Source organism: Staurois parvus, unplaced genomic scaffold (genome assembly GCF_062004578.1).
Source record: "Staurois parvus isolate SC_StPar_1 unplaced genomic scaffold, SC_StPar_1.0 ptg000017l, whole genome shotgun sequence".
In the NCBI taxonomy this organism is placed as follows: domain Eukaryota; kingdom Metazoa; phylum Chordata; class Amphibia; order Anura; family Ranidae; genus Staurois; species Staurois parvus.
In genome coordinates, this window is record NW_028317813.1 from 17,026,129 (window position 1) to 17,049,129 (window position 23,001).

The following is a 23,001-nucleotide window of genomic DNA, read 5'->3' on the forward strand; positions in this document are numbered from 1 at the left end:
TGGGAGGGAGCGGGTACCTGGTTTTGACAGGTATGTCTTGTCGGATTGCAGTGGTGGACTCATCAGAAGTTCTCCTCCCTGCCCACAGCCTTCTGGGACCCGTGATGTGTCCATGCACAAAGTGCAACACGGCTCGCGCATGCATGGCGTAAAGCCGGCTGTGAAGGAATCACAGCTGGTTGAGCACAGTTAGCATGCCAGTGCTAGGGACCCAAAGAACAGTAAAGAACTGGCTCGGGTGAGGATGGCGTTCGATCACTGGACAGGTGAGTGTCTGTTTATTAGACGTCAGCAGCTACAATTTTTGTAGTTGCTGACTTTTCATTGTTGCAGAACTGACTGAAGCTCCTCTAACAAGATGAAGATAGAAGCTGGTTGGTTACTATGAACAGCTGCTTGAGTATCAATAAATGTCCAATTATTTTCTTTTGAATTAGCTTTCACTAAATATTATTAGCTATTGTTATGTTGTATAATGGAATAGTGTACATCATTCAAAAATATTTGCTCACATGTGGTTCATTTAAAAATAAAATGTTTGTTTCAAACAAATCATATGCTGAGATTTTTAATATGTTTCAGCTGTGAAAATCGTTTTATTTTCAGGTGTTAATTTTTTCTATTTTCAGGTGTTTTCTGTAATGTTAGAAGATTTGGAAAGATTGCATAACATGTAATAGTCATTCAACATTCAAGAGTCGAATCACTCACCTTTATCTCCTACAATATCAGCTACCCACTTGGCTGTAAGGCTCACATTCTGGCTGTCTGTGACATCTAGGATCACAGTCTGCAGCTTATGGGATCCTTCCTTTTTCAGGTCTTCAGCTCCTTTCTTAGTCAAGCAAGCTGCAAGAACATTTAGTCCTCTTCTGTCCAACTGTTTTGCTGCTAAATTTCCAAAGCCAGAGTCACATCCTGTAATCAGCACATACTTGTTTGTGAGATTTGGGAGGATCAGACGTTTTTGATTCCATTTGTATAGATAGAACAGAGCTAGAATCCCTAGTAGTAGAAGCCACATGATGACAAGGCCTGCCAAGAAAACCCAAGAAATATAGGTAGAATCAAATAGAAAACAGAATACCCAAGAATCCTGGAGTTTATGAAACAGCCTATCTAACCTTTTCACACTGGAAGAACCCTTCAAAAAAATTTAGGTTTTGGGGAATCTCTGCTGTAATCACAAAATTAAAAGGAAACATTAATGGTTAGTCAAGGAACTCCAAGCAGCATTTGAAGGAACCATAAAGCTCCACAGAACCTTGGCTGACAAAGACTAGAAGAACATATACTTCTACATAAGATATTTACTTGTTTTATATATGATTCCCAACAAGATTCATATTGTAGAGGGTTAGCGGGTGAGTTGGAGTTATAAGGAGAGTTAGCGTGAGGGAGGGGGCATTACTCTCTGCGCCAAAAACTATTAGTACTGAATATTCAGAGCTGAAAAGTAATGTATAACAAAGTGTACATTCAAAGTAGCTCTAATATGCTTCAGCAAACTAACAGAGTATTTTAGACACCCCCTTGTCTCACAGATGGCAAGGCACAGGTTTGGCCATAGCTAATCTAAACTCTTCATGTTGAATTATTGGAAGGGGGTCAGAAGTTTGGATATATAAGGGGACACTGTTGACCTCACCTAAATGAAGTAGCTAATGGCTACTTCACTCCAATTTTACTTCATGTTTTTCTAGTACATCAATTTCCAGTAAATTCCTTCAAAAGATCTTATAGCGTAGCCTAACAGAAACTTTTAGATTCTGGGACCTTAGTTCATGTGTTGAATGTGTAACACAGTTCTGTAACGCTACACTAGAAACTGGGGGTCATAAATGGGTCTTTTTTTCCTCCATCCCCACAAGTGAGGTGGATGAAGGAAATTCTCCCTCAGAGACATGGAATTCTGACAACAGGACTCTCACCTGTCATAATACACTGATCAGCAGCTGCAGCCAAATAGGTGCAACTGCTGACCAATACAAATTTTCATACATTCTCATTCAACAAAAGTCAATCAAACAGGGATGCCAGTACATGGATCAAAATTTGTCTTGACCCTGCAGAACCTGTAAAATTTTTAACCATCTATGGCTAGCTTAACTTTGACATCATTAACAGGTGACAGTGGCTTTGCTTATTTCCTTATTACAAGGACTCACAACTTCTTCATTACAAAGGCAACAGAAATCCCCCTGCTATGTCCCTACTTTACTACACAGGGATCTTATTCTTACTATCTGGGCAGCATCTTCCATATCTTCCCTCACATCCAAAGCTCTAGCAACTCTGGGTAAGATCCCTCCTCTTGAGAAGATAGATAAAACCTTAATGTTTTTTTTTTTTTAATTTAAATATTTACTTATTTTTTTCAAATAAATACATATTACACTTATAATCACATAAAACCAACAAATAACTTTTATTCCTTACTAATCTCCTTTCCCACTCCCTCCTATCCTATCCCATCCCTCCCTCCCACCTCCCTTCCCCCCCCCCTTCCCGTCACCTACCCTACAATATTTTCACCACTACCAGTTAGAAGAAAGAGAGATATTTTTGCTATACACTCTGTCTACTTCTGTTTCAACTTTAACTCCTCCCATTTGCCCCATCTCAAATAGTATCCTATCCTATCTTCTTGCATATAAATTATTTTTTCCATCCTACAGATCTGGTCAACTCTCTCCATCCAATCCTCCTCCCTCAGCACTTCTATTTTCCGCCAGAACTTAGGTATCAACCCCTTTGCTGCGTTCAGATAATACCAAATACCCGTCTCCTTATATTTGTTCACAGAGTACTCTGTACAATGAAAGAGACAAGTCTCTGGATCCAAACCAACATCAATTTCAGTTATCCTCCTAATTAAATTCACTATCTCCTTCCAGAACACTTGAATTTTTGGGCATCCCCACCATATAGGATATACCGTGCCTCTCTCACCACATCCTCTCCAACACCACAGTGACTTCTCACCACTCATCTTATTTTCCACTTCCGGTGTAACATGCCATCTTGTCAAGCACTTGTAATTCATTTCCACCTCTCTCATAGATACATTCTCGTGAATTAATCTAAATATTTTCTTCTGTTTGTCCTCATCAATCTCCACCCCCAAATCTCTATCCCAATAACTATATACTTTGGCTTTGTAGTTGTGTCTAAATCAGTGAGGATCTTATATATTTTTCCTGTGCCGTGTTTCCCATCTCCCCTTGACTCAAGTAGTCTCTCAAATTGATTCCACTCTTTTCTAGGTCTCAGGGGTTTTGGGAGCTTCCTAACAAAGTGTTTCAATTGATGATACTTCCATTCATCTATCTTAGTGAAAACTTCTCCACCCTCCTTTTCCAAATCTTTAAGTGACTTCAATTCCCCCCCTCCACCATAATGTCTCTCAACTGGGCACTCTCTTTCTTAATCCATCTTCCCACCATCTTCTCCCGACCTGGGGGAAACAATTTTGTGTTCCTCAGTGGCATTAATTGTGAATTAAAATCCCATCCCATCTGTTTGTGCATTACATCCCAAACTCTCAAAACATTCAAAGTGTACAAACTAGTGTTATCATCTAATTCTCTATATTGTGCTGGTGGTAACCATACAATTTCACTCAGTATCCTTCCACTTAGTGTATTTTCAATTTTGACCCAACTTTTCCCTCCTAGGTTATGTGTCCAATCAAATATTCTTGTCAGAATTACCGCTTTATAATATCTTTTAAAATCTGGCACTCCCAAATCCCCCCGTTCTCTAGTTCTGCTTAAAACTTCATAAGATATTCTAGTTTTTTATTCCTCCATATATATTTTGTTATCAATTTTTTAATTATCTTAAAATATGCCTCAGGGAGCTTAATAGGGACCATTTGGAATTTATATAAGATTTTAGGTATAAATATCATATTTATCAAATTTATGCGTCCTAGCCAGGTCGGAAGTCCTCCTCCCATTTTCCTCAACTCCCCCATAATCTCATTTAATAATGCAATATAATTTAAATTATATAAGTTCTGATATGAGGTCCTAAGTTTTATTCCTAAATATTTTAACTCTCATTCCTTCCATTTAAAGGGGAATTCTCTTTGTAACTTTTCTTTTTCACTATTTGGGAGATTAATATTCAAAATCTCCGTCTTAGTTATATTGATTTTCAAGTTTGATAATTCCCCACATTCCTTCAAACTCTTCATTAAATTTGGGAGTGTTATCCTGGGATTCCCCACATAGAACAAGAGATCATCCGCAAATGCAGCCACCTTATGTTCTCTATCTGGATTCCCTTGATGTCCACATTCATCCTTATTGTAGACAACAGAGACTCCAAAGACAAGACATACAATAATGGAGGCAACGGGCACCCCTGTCTTGTACCATTTGACATCCCCAAAGGATCAGACCTCTCACCATTTACCATAATTTCTGCAGAAGGCCTACTATACAACTTTCTTATCCACTCTCTCATCCTGCCGCCTATCCCCAGGACCTCCAAAGTGTCCATCATAAAGCCCCAGTTAACTCTGTCAAATGCCTTTTCGGCATCAATTGACAACACCACTACCAGGTTTTTCCCTTTTCTACTATTCTGGATGAGTAACAAGGATCTCAACCCATTATCCCTGCCCTCCCTTCCTGGGACAAAGCCCACCTGATCTCCGTGTATCCAGTCCGGCATCAAATCTTCCAACCTGTTTGCCAAAACTTTGCATATAACTTGGTATCTATATTCAACAATGAGATAGGTCTATAACTTGCACACTGGGAGTCATCCTTTCCTTCTTTATGAATCAATACCACATGAGCCTGTAGAGATTCCCGCCTCATCTCCATCTCTCCACCCAAAGCATTCATATATATCTTCAGTTTGGGTATTAACAATTCATTATATTTTTTATATCTCACAGTAAACCCATCTGGCCCTGGGCTTTTCCCAGATTTAGAGCTTTTTAATGCTATTTTTATTTCTTCCTGTGTAATCTCTGAGTCTAGAAAATTCATATGTACTTCATTACGTTTTGGTAAACCTGCATTTTTTAGATATGTCTTTCTTTTCTCTATGTTCGACTTTCCCAATCCATTTATAGTATCATGTGGGGTGATATTATACAGCTTACTATAATACTCTCTAAACACATCAACAATATCTTTAGTTGAATAAACCAATTCTCCTTTGGGGTTCTTTATTTTTTCAATATAATTCCTATTCTTTTTCCTCAAAGCTCTCATTAGGTACTTTCCTGGTTTCTCTCTCCATTTATACCTCTCACTTAGAACTTTATTAAAGACTCTTCTCCTTTCCTCTTCCATCAATAACTCTTAATCAATAATTCTTCTTTCTTTTTTTTTAATTTTCTGATTTATCTCTTTTGTTATTCTGTTCTTATGCATCTGTTCAAGATCAAATAGTTCCTTTAAGAGTCCATTCATTTTCTCTCTCCTTTCTTTTTTCTTTCTAACCCCAATCGCGATTAGTATACCTCTTATGTACAGTAAGCCTTATGCGCCTCCCATACTGTAGCAACCGACACTTCTCCTGTCTCATTCTCCTCAAAGAATCTCTTGATCTCTTCCTCTATCTTCTTATCGGTCTCTTGATCCAGGAGAAGTGCTTCATTCAACCTCCAAGTCAGACCTCCTGTCTTCCGCCTACCCCATCCAAATTTCATTATGACAGGAGCATGATCCGAAATCAACCCACCTTCTATATTTACTTTGACCACAGATTCAATAAGTCGATGCTCTATTAATATATAATCCAATCTCGAATACATCTTATGTGCATTTGAGAAGAAGGTATAATCTCTATCTTTCATGTGCTTAATTCTCCTTGTATCCACCAATTGGCACTCCTGTAGTGTCTTCTTCAATTGTCTCAGAGACCTACCCCCCTCTCTCTGCACACTAGAAGATGTATCCATCTGTGGGTCCATGCATACATTAAAATCTCCAGCCACTATCAAATAACCTTTTTTAAAATCCATCAACTTTTTTAAAATACCTTTCAAAAATATCTCCGGTTTCTTATTTGGACAGTAAATATTAGCTACGGTACACTCAATCTCTTGCAGTTTACCCCTTAAAAACAAGAATCTTCCCTCAGGGTCCATTTCTCTACCTTTCAACTCAAACCTTATATTCTTTGCGAACCCTATTGCTATTCCCTTTGCTCTCTTGATTGGGGAATCTGCATAGTACCATGTTGGGTAATACCTAGATTTCAGCCTGACTTTTGATTCTAACTCCATATGTGTCTCCTGCAAGAATACCACTGAAGATGCTCTATGTTGTAACTCCTTAAATAGTCTGAATCTTTTCCCAGGACAATTTAACCCATTTACATTGTAAGTTATAAATTGTATTTCTTCCATCTTTCTTCTATTTTTCTTCTCTTCCATACCCTCTCTTCTTTTCTTTTAATTTTATAACTCCTCCCTCCATGCAGAGTGGTGACTTTACTACCCCCCCTTACCCCTACCCTCCCTTACACCTTTAATACAACTCTCCCCCCCTCGCATTCCTCTCCTTTCCCAATCCGTTTCCTCCCACCTCCCCCCCCCTTCCTCCCCTCTTAGGCTTCTACTTTGCCTATGAATTATTTGTGAGTCTACTCCCACTTTTGATTCAAACCCAGAGGATGAACTCCGCCCACATGAGGCTCCCCCTCCCATGACCCTCCATTTATCTCTTTTTTAATCTCTTTTTTTCCTTATAGTTAGCTGCCAGTCCTTTTTGCCCATAACCCCAGATTCTCCATCTTCTTCCCATCCAGGTAGTGCCACTCTCTGCAAATCAAGTCTATCACAAAAGTCACTGATCTCATCAGGAAATCTCAATTTTGCTGTAATTCCATTTTTCCATCCAATTAGACACACCGGGTTCCCCATCTATAATACACATTTTGTCTCTTCATCTGTTCTATTAATGGTTTTAACAATTTCTCTCAGCAAAGTCCCAGCTGCTAGGTCTAAAAAAATCTGGATATCTACTTCGCCACACTTAATGTTTGCTTTTCCTTTAATCTTCTTCCATATCTCTTCTTTGTCCCCAAAATTATGGAATTTTACAATTGTATCGCTCGGCTTTTCTTTAATTCTTTCTGGTTGAAATTTTCCTATTCTGTATACAGCATCTAAATTAAGATGCTGTATAGAGCAGATTTTCTAGAGCAGATTTCTCCATTATATTATTTAACATTTTACATGTTATTTCCCTTAGATCTTCCCCTTGTGATATTTCTGGTATTCCACGTATTCTTAAATTGCATCTCCTATCCCTGTTTTCTTTATCCTCCATCTTTTAAAGCAGCTTTCTTTGTTCTTTCCTCATGTCCATTTTTCCAACTTTGAGATGATCTGGGCTTGGTTTTTAACTTTTTCCTCCGTCTCTTCCACACTAGATAGCAATTGCCCCAGATCTTTCTGTATTATACCCATCTCTTGCTTTATTGACTTTTCCAAATTTTTAAACATTTCTGCTATTTCTTTTTTATTTGGCATTTGTAGTTCTTTTTCTCTCCCCTCCATTCTTTCTATCTTTTGTTGGCTGCTATTCACCATTCCCAGGGACATTCTAGGACTTTTTTCCATACTACTTTTCATTTCACTCCTTTCACTTGCACCCTGGAGTCTCTCTGGGGTCACATTTCCTTGAGAGGTGTATTTCTTAATTGTACCTACTTGGGATCCCTTCGGCCTACTACTCTTAATAGTTTTGTTCTTCATGTCACCAATATAACTTGCTTTTCTTATTCCTTCACTTTGTTATACTTTATAAAGTTAAATTGGATGGGTTTGATCGCTGGTCTAATCTTCAAGAATACTTGTTTCCCGTTTTATTTTCTCTGCTTTCTGCACATTCAAGTCCCCTAGGAGTCTCCCCCTACTACTGCACACTCCCAATACCAAACAAACAACCCCCAGTCCCGTCCAGTCTGTCCACATTCATTCACCTTCTTCCTATTTCTCTTCTGTCTTCTGTTAAGGCAGGCTAATGATTATCCTTATGGGGCATTTAGATGCATCTTAGATGTATCTTACCATGTCCACTTCTTGGGGGCGCAGGGGGGGGGGGGGGGGGACTCCACCGGGTCTTCTTTTCCTAAGCCTCAGCATCCACAGGGGCCGCGGGACTAGCCGGCAGTTCACCGCTTCCTCTCTCTCCCTTCGAAAATGCTGGCCGGCTTTTCCTCCTCCCAGTGCTGCTCTGCGGCTTGTCACGTGGTAATCACCGCGTCGCACTGTCCTCCGGGAACCCAGCACTCCATCCAGGACCTCCAGCCGACCTCCGTCCCGCTCACAGGATCACCTCTCCCCACTAGGCATCCACCTCTCTGTCGGGACCTTCCACTCTCACAGGTAGGTCTCCGGCATAACTACTCCGCAGCTTCAGGGTCACTAAGGAGGGTAAAGCGGGAGGGCTGTCGGAGAGTGGTTACTCCACGCTCTCCCCCACCGCCATGTTCAGGCTCCTCCCTCTCATAGATAGATAACACCTTTAAAGCTGAACTCCATGCAAACGTTATAATTTGTTTTAAATGCAAGCATTGTAAGTACCTGAATCTGGGTTGGTATTTGGCACTCAGTGCTGCACAATGCAGGAGATGGCAGTAGGATGCAAAGGCCCACACCCAATGTAGGACAGCACCCAATGCAGTGTTTCTTCTGCCTCTGCCCCCACCAGGCCCTGAAATCAAATTTAATGGTTAGCTAGCTACTAGACTCCAGCCTGCTACAGGTCATTGAAGCTCACATCTCTCATTCATGTTCTTTTCATTGTTTCACCGTTGACACTCATACACAGTTTTTATGGCACAGGGGTAAAATGAGCCTTACACATTGGGACTCCTTGGAACTTGTGTATAAACAGGGGTGTATGTACCACAAGGCAAACAAGGCATTTGCCTAGGGTGGCATTTTTTTTAGGGGGGGGCAGCACTGCTCCCTGGAAGAAGGGACATATGCAGCATGGGGACCAGGTGGGATCTGAGAGAGGCTGCGGGCTGCTTGATCGTGTATTCAGAGCCCGACTGTCGTTCGCAGTGATGTCCAGAGCTGTACAGGTGAGTGTCTCTCTGTCGCTGGGGGGAGGGTTAGTGAAAGGCTCACTCGGGTGGGGGGGGGTGATGGGGCAAGGGTGTTGTTGGTCACAGTCAGGCTCTCTCCGTGGGAGGGGGGGGAAGGGGGTCTGGTGTTGGTCGGTGTCAGGCTCTCTACACCAGGGGGGAGGGGTGTCTGATTTTTGTGTTGCCTAGGGCAGCACAAAACCTAAATACACCACTGTGTACAAACGTTATAAAATGTCATTATTGACTATTAATTTATGCAGCAGGGAAGCAGGGTAGGTTGACGCATTTGCCCATGATATGTATTTGTAGCATTTGTTACCTACTTCAAATCACAGGAAACACCAACATAATACTTACATGTTTCTCTCCAGACTCCATCCCTGCCTTTCTGGGTCACTTGCTAGGAGAGGGGGGTCTACACGCTGCCAGTGATTGACCTTACCACAGGAGACATGGTAGTTGCCAACTGAAAACGCTTTGCTACGATGTGCACACCCTGCAATTTTCCATGAATGACTCTATGTATCCCATTTACCCTGCCTTCAAACCCAGTTGGATTTGAAACATCCACGGCAGTCCTAACAGAGCTAAAATACGTTAACCTTTCCCTTTCCAAGCACTCCATGACATGTAAATATATAAAACCAAAAAGGTATGGGAATGCTAATGTGAGACTGAAGTTGGTCTTCAGAATACCAAGTTACTGATTATAGAAAAGAGAGCTGTTTGGGTATTCCCTATGCACATGTGCCTCATAAATCGAATACATGGTAATGATAACCCACTATACCCCATTTCCCCTAAAATAAGACCTACCCCAAAAATAAGACCTAGTGCTATTTTTGGGAATTGCTAAAGTATAAGACCTACCCCAAAAATAAGACCTAGTTGTGATCAGGGATTTTTTTCAGCTGGAACGTGGTGGAATGCCATTCCACCACCTCCGGCACTGGCCCTGCACACACCCATATCTACTGTCTTATAAAACGCAGAAGTACGGCTGAAGTGACAGCACCATCCGCTCCCACAGAACCTCCCTACCTCTGTACTCACCATCCGCTCCCACAGAACCTCCCTACCTCTGTACTCACCATCCGCTCCCACAGAACCTCCCTACCTCTGTACTCACTGTGGGACAGGGAAGGAACAGGTATCTGCGGGTGCAGTGTGTTTAGGGGTGGGGCATCTCCTCCTGCAGCCTAATGCATGGAAGCCGATGCCCCAGGGGTGATCGCCGGCCAGTGGGGAAGAGGTGGAGCAGTGAGTAAGTGCGCTTGGTGCACTGTGTGGGAAGATAGGACCTGAAATGGGAGTTACTATAGAGAGGAGCTGGCTGCTGACAGCTGTGTTTTGCAAAGCTAGCTAACCATATGAGGGCAGTGGAGGGGGAGGGGGGATGTGCAAAGGTGAGCTGCAGTCAGGAGTTGCAGAGGTAAATTGAGTCAGGTGAGTTGCAGACAGGGTGCATAGGTGAGCTGCGGCTGGGGGGGTGCAGAGGTGAGCTGAGTTGCAACCCACTTTTGCACCCCCAGCCACAGCTCAGCTCTGCATTCCCCGTCTGCAACTCACCCCTGCACTGTCTGTGGCTCATCTCTGCACCCTGTCTGCAACTCACTCCTGCACCCTGTCTGTGGCTCATATCCGCACCCAGGGACGGACTGACCATTTGGAAACTCGGGCACTGCCCGAGGGCCCGTGGTCAGTAAGGGGTCATTACCCAGGGAAGTATGCAAATCACTTTGACTTTGTTTGTTCCATTTCAGTGACTTTGAAAATACTAAAACCAAAGACATCCATACATATAGCATTTAAAGCAGGAAGTCAGGAATGGTAGCTCTGTATTTCTCTCAGTCAGGGGCGGACTGACCATTTGGAAACTTGGGCACTGCCAGAGGGCCCGGAGTCAGTAGGGGGCCCCATGAGATGCTCCTGGTACCTTTTTCATAGGCTTTTTTGAGTTTGGGCAAGGACACAGGGGCCCCATGATCCCCTATTGCCTGGGGGCCCCATGAGTTGTCAGTCCGCCCCTGTCTGCACCCTGTCTGAAACTCACCTGTCAAGTCACCCCTGCAACACCTGACTGCAGCTCACAACTGTCATCAACCGTCCCTCTCCATAGTAACCCTCATCCACAACTGCCTGCAGCTCACCTCTGCACCCCCTGTCCACACCTGGACATTTAAAAAATAAGACCTACCCCGAAAATAAGACCTGGTGTGTTTTTTTGAGCCCAAAAAAATATAAGACAGTGTCTTATTTTCGGGTAAACACGGTATTAACCTTGTACCCTTAAATATTAGTGGAACTATTTGGCCTCACAATACTCTGGACGGTTATTTGTAACCCCTAGTAAATCATTACTAACAACAGGGATAGAGGTTACATTTTAAATACCACATTATCACATGGAAACTGTAAAGAAGCAACAGCTGAGAGCAGAGGAGAAAGTGTGCATATTACTGAAACACCGGGAAACAAAATTGATATCCCTGAGATTCAGAGCCTTTGTTTTGAGACATACCTAGGATCCCGTCTCATGGTCAAGTTTAGTAGTCCCCACTCTGAGATTATACGATGAGAAATTACTGAGATTATTTCTTGTGGCATTACTAAGAGAAAGAGTGACATAATAAATGAGACTGGCAAAGGATATTTTTTTTTTTACTTTACCTTGTTTCAGTACTTCAGCCGAGGATAGGCAGGGAATGTAAATGCAACACAAAAAATGCTGAAGTATGTGAAAGGCTCAGGGACAAATTTCATGGGCAGGGTTCTGCAGACCTGGACTTTATTACGGTTGTCAGATTTCCCTCCTCCTCTTAACTAGGAAAACACAGGACAGGGATGGCCTGTGCATACAACATAACAGCGTGATGCAATTACAGTCATGGCTGTAGACACTCCTTCTCAGCGTACATGTTAAGGAGTAGGAAGGAAAGAGGTGGACACCACAGTTCTGCAATAAGGAAATAACTGGCAGGAAGCATAAGATTCACTAGGGGTAACCAGGAGATGTTAAGGCAAAGCTCCAACTTTTTTATGTACAGAATAAATTCAGAGGGTCTATTTTCCAAAGAGAATACTGCACTAGGTACACTATCATTGCCAACATTTTAGAATAATAATTTTCCAGGAATGTTTTGTTACTGAGTGTTTTTTTGTGACCCACAATACTGTATCAGATGAGTACATAGCAATATATAAGCAAATATTATATTTTATATCATGCCTGGAAAGAATGCATTTGTGTACAGTGAATGATTGTTTTCAAAAATCTATTTTGAAAGTTTCTGTAAAAATTAACAGATTATAAAGATTTTATTGTAAGGATACAAACATATTCAGATGCCATTCTTTGCCTTATTATGCTATTTAGTAATTAAACTGTTTTTAAACCAAATTGATAATTTTTTTTTCAATGACATACAGTACATTCATAGACTATTCAGACCTCCTTCACTTTTTTCCATTTTGTTATGTTGCAGCCTAATACTACACTTATTTAAATTCTTTTTTTTTTCGTCTTATTAACCGCTTGCCCGCCTCCCTATAGTAGAATTACTGCTACAGGGTGGCAAGGCGGTGCAAAATCACGTGTATATATACGTGATTTGCATTCCTGGGAAGGGGGAGTGCGTGCGCCACCCAACCCTTTCTGCCATTGGCGGCTACAGATGTCAGTCATCTGGTCCAGGCTGGAGATTTCACGCTGGCGCCCGCCGAGTAACACTGACAGGGGAGAGACCTGTGTGCCTAATGCTACAATTGTTTGAATTCTTTTTTTTTTTGTCTTATTAACTGCTTGCCCGCCTCCCTATAGTAGAATTACTGCTACAGGGTGGCAGGGCTGAACAAATTAACATATATGTATACACGTGATTTGCATTCCTGGGTAGGGGGCAAGCGTGTGCCGCCCAACCCTTTCCGCCATTGGTGGCTACGGATGTCAAATCATTGGGTCCCAGCCAGAGATTCCCGGCTGGCACCTGGCAACCACCGAGCAACACTGACAGGGGAGAGACCTGTGTGTTAACAATACTCTGCTATGCAGAGAAATACACAGCAGCATGTTTCCCTAGTAAAACACACAGCACATAATGTGAAACACACACAGCACACAGTTAACCCTTTGAACACCCCAGGTGTTAACCCCTTCCTGTCCAGCATCATTAGTACAGTATCAGTGCTTTCTTTTAGCACTGATCACTGTATTAGTGTCATTGGGATGTCAGTTAGTCAGTTCCCCCCAGTGTCAGAATGCCCACTGTCTAGCTATAAGACGATGATCACCACCATTACTAGTATAAACAGAAAAAAAAATTCAAGCCTTCATATTCCTCAAATGGAAGGGGTTTGGCACAACCCAGACTCTTCCAAGAGCTGGTCATCCAGCCATACTAAGCAATCGGGTGACAAGGGCCTTGGTAAGAGAGGTGGCCAAGAACCTGATGGTCACTCTGACTGAGCCCCAGAGATCCTGTGCAGAGATGGGACAAAGTTCCAGAAAGACAACCATCACTGCAGCCCTCTGATCTGGGCCTTATAGCAGAGTTTGTTTTTTTTCAATCCAAACAGCTTTTATTGTCAGAAAAAATGGCATCATAGCATACAGGATGTAGAAAAAACAAACATTCACCATATTATACAGTGCTAATTTGTGCAAGCGCAGATCCATCAACATCTGAAAACAGCAGTCAGTAAACATACAGTATATAGAAATGGTAAAAATCCTCCTGCGCTCAAAACGGGTCCTAATTCTCAAGCTGCTGGCACTAACCTCTTTACCAAAATGAGTGAAGTGACTAAATATATATACAAATAGTGCAGTGCTACAAATGAATACAAATAAATACAGAACCCCCCAGTGCATACAGGGATAAACATATATAGCCATGGAATAGAGGGAACCAAGACGACAAAAACAAAACAGAACGTTAACAATAAACAGGTCACCTTGGGCACAGTGCTAAGGATCAGCTTGACTTCACAATCACTAACAAGAGGGATGTGAAATGGTGCATACATAGAGGTAGGGCATCACACTTGTAATAGCCTATCCATTGTCAACTGAGATGGGGAAAGGCCAGGTATATCTAGCCAGCCTTGCCAGACAGCCTTAAATTTAGATGGGTATTACAAAGTTGGTATGTGAGTTTTTTTCTGAGGAGTAATGAGTTAACATATTCTGCCCATTGCTTTCTGGTTGGTGGATAGAAGACATCCATTGTCTAGCAATTAGTTTCTTGTCTAGACATAGTAGTCTGCGCCTAGTAGGCAAATTAGAGAGCCCTGAGGTATGTTGTGTTGTGATGCTAGGGAAATGGTTTGGAAGACCTCCTTCCAGTACGTATCCAATTTTGAGCAATGCCAGATCATATGGATAAAGTCATCCCTGTGCACATTGCATCTTGGGCAGTTAGGAGAGTCTCTCCTGCCCCACTGTTGCAGTTTCACAGGGGTCCTATAAGCATGGTGGAGAATAATTGTGATAATTTGGGAGAGGGAGAGAAATCACTGGTACAGACTCCAGAGCAGCATCCCAGATGTCGCCAGTAATTTCACCAATATCTTGGGTCCACTGCATTCTACTATGCAAATTTGTGGGATCTTGTAAAGTAGTCAATAATTGTAAATAAATACGAGAGATCATGCCCTTTTTGTGTGTTGTCTGAGTAACAGATTTTAAAGGAGAGCGGATTCAGTCAGTCTGAGATTAGAGAGGAGAGATTGGGCTTGTAAAGCGAGGTGTACTTGAAGATACTGGTAAAATGGTTTGTGAACAAGTGCAAAATTCAGTTTGAAGTTGTGTAAAAAGACTTTAGTGTTCCCCAGAATACAGCCGAGCCACAAATTAAAATCCTTTTTCCCCTCCAGTTTTGGAATCCCTCTAGTTTAGCTAATTCTGTATAAGTGTTATGCCATAGCGGGGTACTGGGCAGATACCTGGTTACATGAAGAGTTTTTTTTATTACAGTTCGCCACAGTCTCTTTAGAAGATCTGCAGAGGGGGCTTGAGGAGGAAGGGGTGGTAGAGTCATTTTGTAGGTGGGAGAGAGCAGAGAGAGTAGGATCTGAAAGGGAGATTAGGCCCATGATAGGATCCCCAGTATCCAGTAAAACCCACCCTACTAGGTGCTGAAGTTGAGCCGCCAGGAAATACATCATGGGGTCAGGAACTGTCTAATGACAAGATGGCCCTGCCTCCACGGTTATCTACTGGGATTTGTAGGGTCAAAAAAAGAGTCTATAAATATTATTAGCCATCGCACTTGCTGGAATAAATCCGGATTGATCTTTATGTATAATTTTACCAATGACCTTTGTTAGTCTGGAGGCCAGGACACGGGCCAGCAGCTTAGTGTCCGTATTCAGGAGGGAAATGGGGAGATAGGAGTCTTTCAATAACACTGACTATGACTTCATTTATTGAGGGAGATAGTCTACCTAGTTCTGCTGCAGCAAGTAGCATTTTAAGCAAGGCCAGGAGAAGTTTTTCTCCATACCCATTATAAATTTAAAAAGGTAGGACATCAGATCCTGGGATTTATTATTGGGGCCATATCCTAAGCTTCAGAAATTTCTCCTTTAAGGTAATGGGGGATTCCAGCTCCTTCTGGTCTGCCTCAGAGAGACTAGGGAAAGGACAGGAGTCTAGAAAATGAGTAAATTCAGAGTGCGTGGCAGTAGTTTTAGAGGCGTAGAGGTCCTCATAGACATGACGGATAGCTACATGAGCTGTACAGACTACACCATCTATAGTAGACACCTCCTGCTGTGATTCTGCTATGAGGACTAGGAGATGCTCAAAATATTTCTTTTGTAAAAAGTACCTTTTCTTTTTGGCCATTTGCATAAGCACGGCACTATAGAGGGCCTGGGCTTCCAACCAAGAGTTGCGATTGAAAGGACCCGGGACTAGAATCATCTTAACCTCTTTCTGTTGGACATCTAATCGCATGAAGTCTTCCCATTTTTTTTAGATCTCTGCTTAGCTGAAATTTCTTGTATAATTAGGCCTCTAAAAAAGGATTTTAATGTATTCAAAACCACCCCTGGTGAGGCCAAACCTTCATTCCGCTGTAGAAAATCTGACAGTGCCCCCTGTAATCAGGTCATTCACAGAGAACAATGTCAACCAAAATGGACTGACCTTCCACAGTGGGCGAGATTGAACATATTGCGTTTGCAGTGTAACCCAAAATGGGGCGTGGTCAGACAGTTCTGGCAGATAGCAGAGTTACCAAGTCCCATATCTACAGTGGGGACTTTCACATATACAGTGGGGATCGAAAGTTTGGGCACCCCAGCTAAAAATTTGTATTAATGTGCATAAAGAAGCCAAGGAAAGATGGAAAAATCTCCAAAAAGGCATCAAATTACAGATTAGACATTCTTATAATATGTCAACAAAAGTTAGATTTTATTTCCATCATTTACACTTTCACAATAACAGAAAACAAAAAAAACAAAAAAATGGCGTCTGCAAAAGTTTGGGCACCCTGCAGAGTTAATATCTTGTACTGCCCCCTTTGGCAAGTATCACAGCTTGTAAACGCTTTTTGTAGCCAGCTAAGAGTCTTTCAATTCTTGTTTGAGGTATCTTTGCCCATTCTTCCTTACAAAAGTCTTCCAGTTCTTTGAGATTTCTGGGCTGTCTGTCACGCACTGCTCTTTTAAGGTCTATCCATAGATTTTCAATTATGTTGAGGTCAGGAGATTGTGAAGGCCATGGCAAAACCTTCAGTTTACGCCTCTTGATGTAATCCCCCGTGGATTTCGAGGTGTGTTTAGGATCATTATCCATTTGTAGAAGCCATCCTCTCTTTAACTTCAGCTTTTTCACAGATGGCATCAAGTTACCATCCAAAATTTGCTGAAATTTTATTGAATCCATTTTTCCTTCTACTCGTGAGATGTTCCCTGTGCCACTGGCTGCAACACAACCCCAAAGCATGATTGATCCAACCCCATGCTTAACAGTTGGACAGAGGTTCTTTTCATTAAATTCTGTGCCCTTTCTTCTCCAAACGTACCTTTGCTCATTCCGGCCAAAAAGTTCAATTTTAACCTCATCGGTCCACAGAACTGGTTTCCAAAATGCATCAGGCTTGTCTATATGTTCATTTGCAAAGTTCAAACGATGATTTTTGTGGTGTGGACGTAGAAGAGGTTTTCTTCTGATGACTCTTCCATGAAGACCATATTTGTACAAGTATCTCTTAATAGTGGAATAGTGTACCACAACTCCAGTGTCTGCCAGATCTTTCTGGAGGGATCGTGCAGTCAAACGTGGGTTTTGAATTGTTTTTCTCACAATCCTGTGAGCTGTTCTGTCTGATATTTTTCTTGGTCTTCCAGATCTTGCTTTAACTTCCACTGTTCCTGATGACTGGCATTTCTTAATTACATTCCGAACAGAGGATATTGACATCTGAAAATGCTTTGCTATCTTCTTATAGCCTTCTCCAGCTTTGTGAGTGTCAACTATTTTCAGTTTCAGTTTTCTAGACAACTGCTTAGAAGAACCCATGGTGCTGATTGTTGGGGCAAGGTCAGATGAGTCTGGGCATTTAAAACCTTTGAGATTGACATCACATGGTCTTCCCAGATGATGATTGAGAACAATCCATGACAATGGCAGGTCTCAGCTTGGCAAAGGGGGCAGTGCATGCTATAAATTCTGCAGGGTGCCCAAACTTTTGCAGACGCCATTTTTTTGTTTTCTGTTATTTTGAAAGTGTAAATGATGGAAATAAAATCTAACTTTTGTTGACATATTATAAGAATGTCTAATCTGTAATTTGATGCCTTTTGGAGATTTTTCCATCTTTCCTTGGCTTCTTTATGCACAATAATACAAATTTTTAGCTGGGGTGCCCAAACTTTCGATCCCCACTGTATATGTGAAAGTCCATCATGAGTAGCAGAGTAACAAGAACATTTTGTAGTTGGATATTTCTCCCTCAACATGTCCTGGAGGCCTAGTTCTAACAACAGATTAGCAAATGGGGTAGGTTGGGAGGACAAAAAGTCCACCCCTGTTGCCTAGAGGCAATTTATCCAAAGAAGGGAGTAAGCAATTATTATAGTCCCCCAATGCCAGGAGGTGTGGGGGGGGGTATAATGCCATAAATTGTGCCAAGCGTTTGAGGACATCTGTGGAGAAGAGTGGAGGGATAAATATCATGGCCACAATGCAACAAAACCCATTCAAAGTACACAGTAAGAAGACCTATCTGCCCTCCTTATCGATCGGCTCTTTTCAATTGCATGGATTTAGAAATGAGGATACTCACTCCTCTATGTAGAACAGATAGAATGATATTGAATTGGAAATAAATGGGAGCAGAGTGAGCAAACAGTGTTGGGCTTCAAATGGGTTTCTTGAAGACATACTACAGATGGTTTCAAGCTTTTGAGCAGATGGAAAACAGCCCCACGTTTTGATTTATCCCCCAATTCTCTAACATTCCAGGAGAGCCATAACAGTTCCTTAGTTCGCAGAGTGATAATTGTTTTTGAAGGGGTAAGATGGATAGCCCGGCCAGGCACATGTATACAGCCACACAAGAATTGCAAAAGCTAAGATGACTCTAGGGGGAAAATGGAGCGGAGAAAAAAAAGACAAGCAATATCCAGGACCATGGAACCTGAAAGGACCAGGTTCTATTTGTGAGAAAGACATGAGTTGTAGCAGAGTATCAGGCACCATTTAACATACAGGTGACCCAATAACAATCTAAAGAAAAAGAATAACGCCTTGAGCAGATAGACCAACAGGACCACAATTGTGGATGTTTGAGGCTTAGGCAGGTGGCCTAAAAGGTCCACGCAGGACCAAAAACATGGTTGGGTAGACACAATGCCCCATGGACATGCAGGCAGTAGTCAGGTGTGAGGGTATAAAAAGGGAAGCCACAGGTATAAAAAGGGGAATGGCAAAGATACCCCGCCTTACTACAAAGCACCAAGGATCATCAGGGTCCCCTAAATCATGTTCTTGAAGGATGTGCAAGGTGACATTCTGCTCTGTCCAACCAGTTCATGGCTGTGTTAGGGCTGTCAAAAAAGTGAGATGTGTCTTCAGCAATCACCTTGAGTTTAGCCGGATACAGCATGGCATATTGGACGCCCAGTGCACGGAGCAGATTCTTAATATCCAGGAATTTAGCATGCTGCTTTTGAACTTGCTCTGAAAAGTCCAGGAATAGGGATATTTGTACATTGTCAAACAACATATTGACCTTGTTCTGGCTTTGGAAAGAATGGTGTCTCTATCCCTGTAATTAAGTAGGTGAAATAGGAAGGGACGAGGAGGAGAGCCAGCTGGTGGTGGACATGCCGGGACTCTATGGGCACATTCCACTGCAAACATGGGGAAAAGGAGTCAATCCCAAAGGTGGAGGTTAGCTAAGCTTCAATGAAAGCTACTGCCTTCCGCGCACTCCGGTATACCGACCACTCAGGTTATGCCAACGCAGTCGGTTTTCTAGGTCCCCCAGTCTAGTGGCGTTGGTAGAAGATTAGACGTATCACACATCTCTGTGTAGTGGTTGCTAGTTATCCTCCAGTATGCTCACTCTCCCCTCCAAGGCGGCAGTATGGTCCCACAGCTTCTGCATATCTTGGCACACCAGGGACAGTTCCACTTTCATCCCTTTTACTTCCCCAGTAAGATCTGCTATATTGGAGGTGCAGGTGGCAACCACAGAGAGAATCTTTTTAAGGGTGGGCTCAGGTTCAGTGTCATCAGGTGAAGTGGCTTGTGCCAAATTAGACATGGATGATAGGGTACTCACTCTGGAGCTGCAGGATGCACATCCTTGTCATCTAGGTGTGAAGAGGTCTGGTCTGGGTCTGTAGGATCAAGGCCTGGATCAGCGATAGGGTCCAGGAGCCGTTTCTGTGAGTTCTCTCTGGTGAGTGGCCTGGCAAACAGCTTCTGCTTCTTTGCTGTACGGAGTAGGGTACTACCATCTTGCCCAGCAAACTCAGTTACTGTCTGGCCTCTTTTCCTCGTTTAGCCATCATGGATCAAAAGGGAGGAAGTGATCAAATGAGAGCAGTGAAGCCAGGGGATTACACCAGGGACCAGAGGAGCAAATCCAAGTGGAGGACGTGGTGCCACCAGGAGGAAAGTCAGGATCACTAGTGGAGCTAGCTAGGCTCATGTCCTACTGCATGCTATGCTAGCCATGCCCCCTCGCCTGGCAGAGTTGCTAGACGGAAGCCTCTCCATACAAAAACACATGAAAGCCTGCATGGAGATCGCAAAAAAGCACCCGAGGAATTCTCAGACTGTGAGGTACAAGATTATTTAGTCTGATACCAGATTGATGAAACCAAGATTGAATTGTTTGGCCTCAATTCTAACTGCTATGTCTGGAGGAAACCAGGCACAGCTCATCACCTGCCTAATATTATCCCACAGTGAAGCATAGTGACGGCAGGATCATGCTGTGGGGGTGTTTTTCAGTAGCAGGGACTGGGAGACTGGTCAGGATTGAGTGAAAGTTGAATGGAGCAAAGTACAGAGATATCATCAATGAAAACCTGTTCCACAGTGCACAGGACCTCAGACTGGGCCGAAGGTTCATCTTCCAACATGACAATGATCCTAGGAACACATCTAAGGCAACACAGCAGTGGCTAATGGACAAATCTTTGAATGTCCTAAAGTGGCCCCGCCAGAGCCCTGACTTGAACTCTATTGAACATCTCTCAACCTGAAAATTGCTGCCAAAGATGCTTCAACAAAGTACTGAATACTTAAGTACTTGTAATATTTCATTTTTTTTTTTTTTTAAATTCAGACTCTCCTAAAATTCTGTTTTCACTTTGTCATTATGGGATATTGAGTCTATATTAATAAGAAAAAAATAATTGAAACAACTGTAGTATCAGACTGCAACATAACATTGAAAAAATGTGAAGGGGGTTTTAATACTTTATGAATTCACTGAGGACAGGATTACATCTTCTCTTGTATGTCCTGTCATTATGTGGCCTGTCTATCCTTCTAGTATTTGATACTTTTTTCATCTTTACCCCCTCACTTCCATTTCTGCAATGGGTCCTATCATATCTCCCTTGGAGATGCGTCAGCTGCCTCTGTGCACCAAAATGCACAGGTACCCAGAGGTTGGAGACCATTATACCCATCTGTGTATCCATACATTTTTTTAAATACATTTTTTTTTACAAATTGCGGTAATATTACAAAAATGTTTATTGTAAAACACTTTTATATTTCAGTAGTTCTTTATTTATAAATTCAGTATACAATAATATACAGAAGACAGATGCAGTGAAAAGATACAAAATTATCAAGACGGTCATTTGCATACAATCTGAGTGCACCAAATGGACCAAGTCTAACAAGTTTGAGGAGACTATTGGGTATCATAACAATACAAAAGTAAATATAAACGATTAACAATAAACATTTTTAAAAACATTGCTCATTATGACAAGGTTTATATTTAATAAAAATGTTGTAATATATTTAATAAGAAAAAAAAACCCAAAACAAAACCACACAGGTGCATGCACATTAGGATACTCACATGCAGGCAGGTGTTCATGACACATGTAGTCCCAAGGGTTAGAGAACTCGGGAGTATTTAGTGCATGCTTCTTCATCAGAAGTTGGGGGAAGGGTGGCACCAACTAGAAAGATTTGGCAACTTTTGAATATGGTAGAATAGGTTGAAAGCAACATAGCAATATGTATACACAGTAAAGCCTATTTTTTTATGGAGTATTTAAAATTATGTTAAAGTACCAAAGGCAGATCAGACGTGCCCAGGACTCCACTTGACTGAGCAACACTTTACTGGTACTCAGTGGAAATTAGAAATCAACTTTAGGAATTGTAAGAAGTTCCTTCCTGTGCCACCATAATACAGAAACACTAAAACTATTCTGTTCCGATATCACAGAGCAATTATCCCAAGGAAACAAATAAGGCAGGCCATACATTCATTCATTTTCTCTTTCAACCAGCAAGAATGGATTCCTCCATCTGCACATTGGAGGAATTGGATGGTGAATCCCTCCGGCGGAGCTATTGTATTCCGACAGTGGGTAAACTTCCCCGCCATCAAAATACACTCATCAGCACCATTGGCTATATCCAGAGGAACTGATTGATCAAAATTTTTCCAACAGGCTGGTTGTACAAAAGTCACGTCAGAGATTAACAATCAGTTTGCCCATAGAGGGATTGAAACTCAAACAGTTCAGTAGGGACAGGTTGAATTTCGATCCAACTATGGCTGGCTTAAGAGCTGCAAACCTCTGAATGATATAAAGAAAAGAGTGATAATTGTCACCAACATGCAAATCAGTCATTGTCCTTGCTGTGTAGGATAGGGTTGAGGGTTTTAAATACTAAGCATGTCTGCTCATCTTTAGAAAGATCAAGTTTGTATAAATATTCTTAGATTCCTACTTTCAGCAATCTTATACTCAGGCAAAGAAGCTCACATATTAGACTTCTTACAGCTGTTTTGTAATAGCAAGATATATCTATTTATAACAATATGTAGTTCTTTACTTTGCAAGGTCAACAGAACTTTTTGTGTACTCTCCTATATTGGACGTCTTGAAAGGATGAAGTCCATTAACATAGATGGGCAGTAGGAAAGAGGGAGGAAGAAAAGTTTGGCATCCCAGCCAGCAGAGTATCGCGTCTTTGGGTAGACAGCTGTAAGGGCGTGCTCCATACATTCTGTGACCAGGTGAACATTCTTACTGCTCTTTGAAAGGCTTTTAGCCACTCCCTGGCAATCTGTGTGAACAAACAGCAAGTTTTAATTTTTAAAAAAAAAATGCATTCTGTGACTTATATTCCTAAAGAGAAATTCCACATTATCCTATAAACTGACTTAAAGGTAGAACGTAGTAAATTTGCAATAAGTGAGATCA

The 23,001-nt window shown here is 41.9% G+C and overlaps 2 protein-coding genes across 5 annotated transcripts in view; both read right to left on the reverse strand.

Annotated features, from left to right (window-relative positions):
• Positions 1–11,901, reverse strand: part of LOC149473374 (retinol dehydrogenase 16-like) — a 34,791-nt gene extending 22,890 nt beyond the window's left edge. The window contains exons 1-3 of one of the 2 annotated variants that reach the window (XM_089680936.1): positions 11,743–11,886; positions 8,561–8,690; positions 712–1,035 (exon numbers count right to left, since the gene is read on the reverse strand). In XM_089680936.1, the coding sequence (XP_089537062.1) occupies positions 712–1,024 (313 nt within the window). In that variant the 5' untranslated portion in view covers positions 1,025–1,035; positions 8,561–8,690; positions 11,743–11,886. Of the gene's footprint in view, positions 1–711; positions 1,036–8,560; positions 8,691–11,742 lie in introns of both variants that reach the window. The other variant, XM_089680929.1, reaches the window with a different exon arrangement.
• A 9,413-nt stretch (positions 11,902–21,314) lies between these two features.
• LOC149473375 (retinol dehydrogenase 16-like) overlaps positions 21,315–23,001 on the reverse strand; it is a 51,778-nt gene continuing 50,091 nt past the window's right edge. For all 3 annotated transcript variants that reach the window (XM_089680961.1, XM_089680954.1, XM_089680947.1), the window contains exon 5: positions 21,315–22,864. In XM_089680961.1, the coding sequence (XP_089537087.1) occupies positions 22,665–22,864 (200 nt within the window). In that variant the 3' untranslated portion in view covers positions 21,315–22,664. The remainder of the gene's footprint in view (positions 22,865–23,001) is intronic.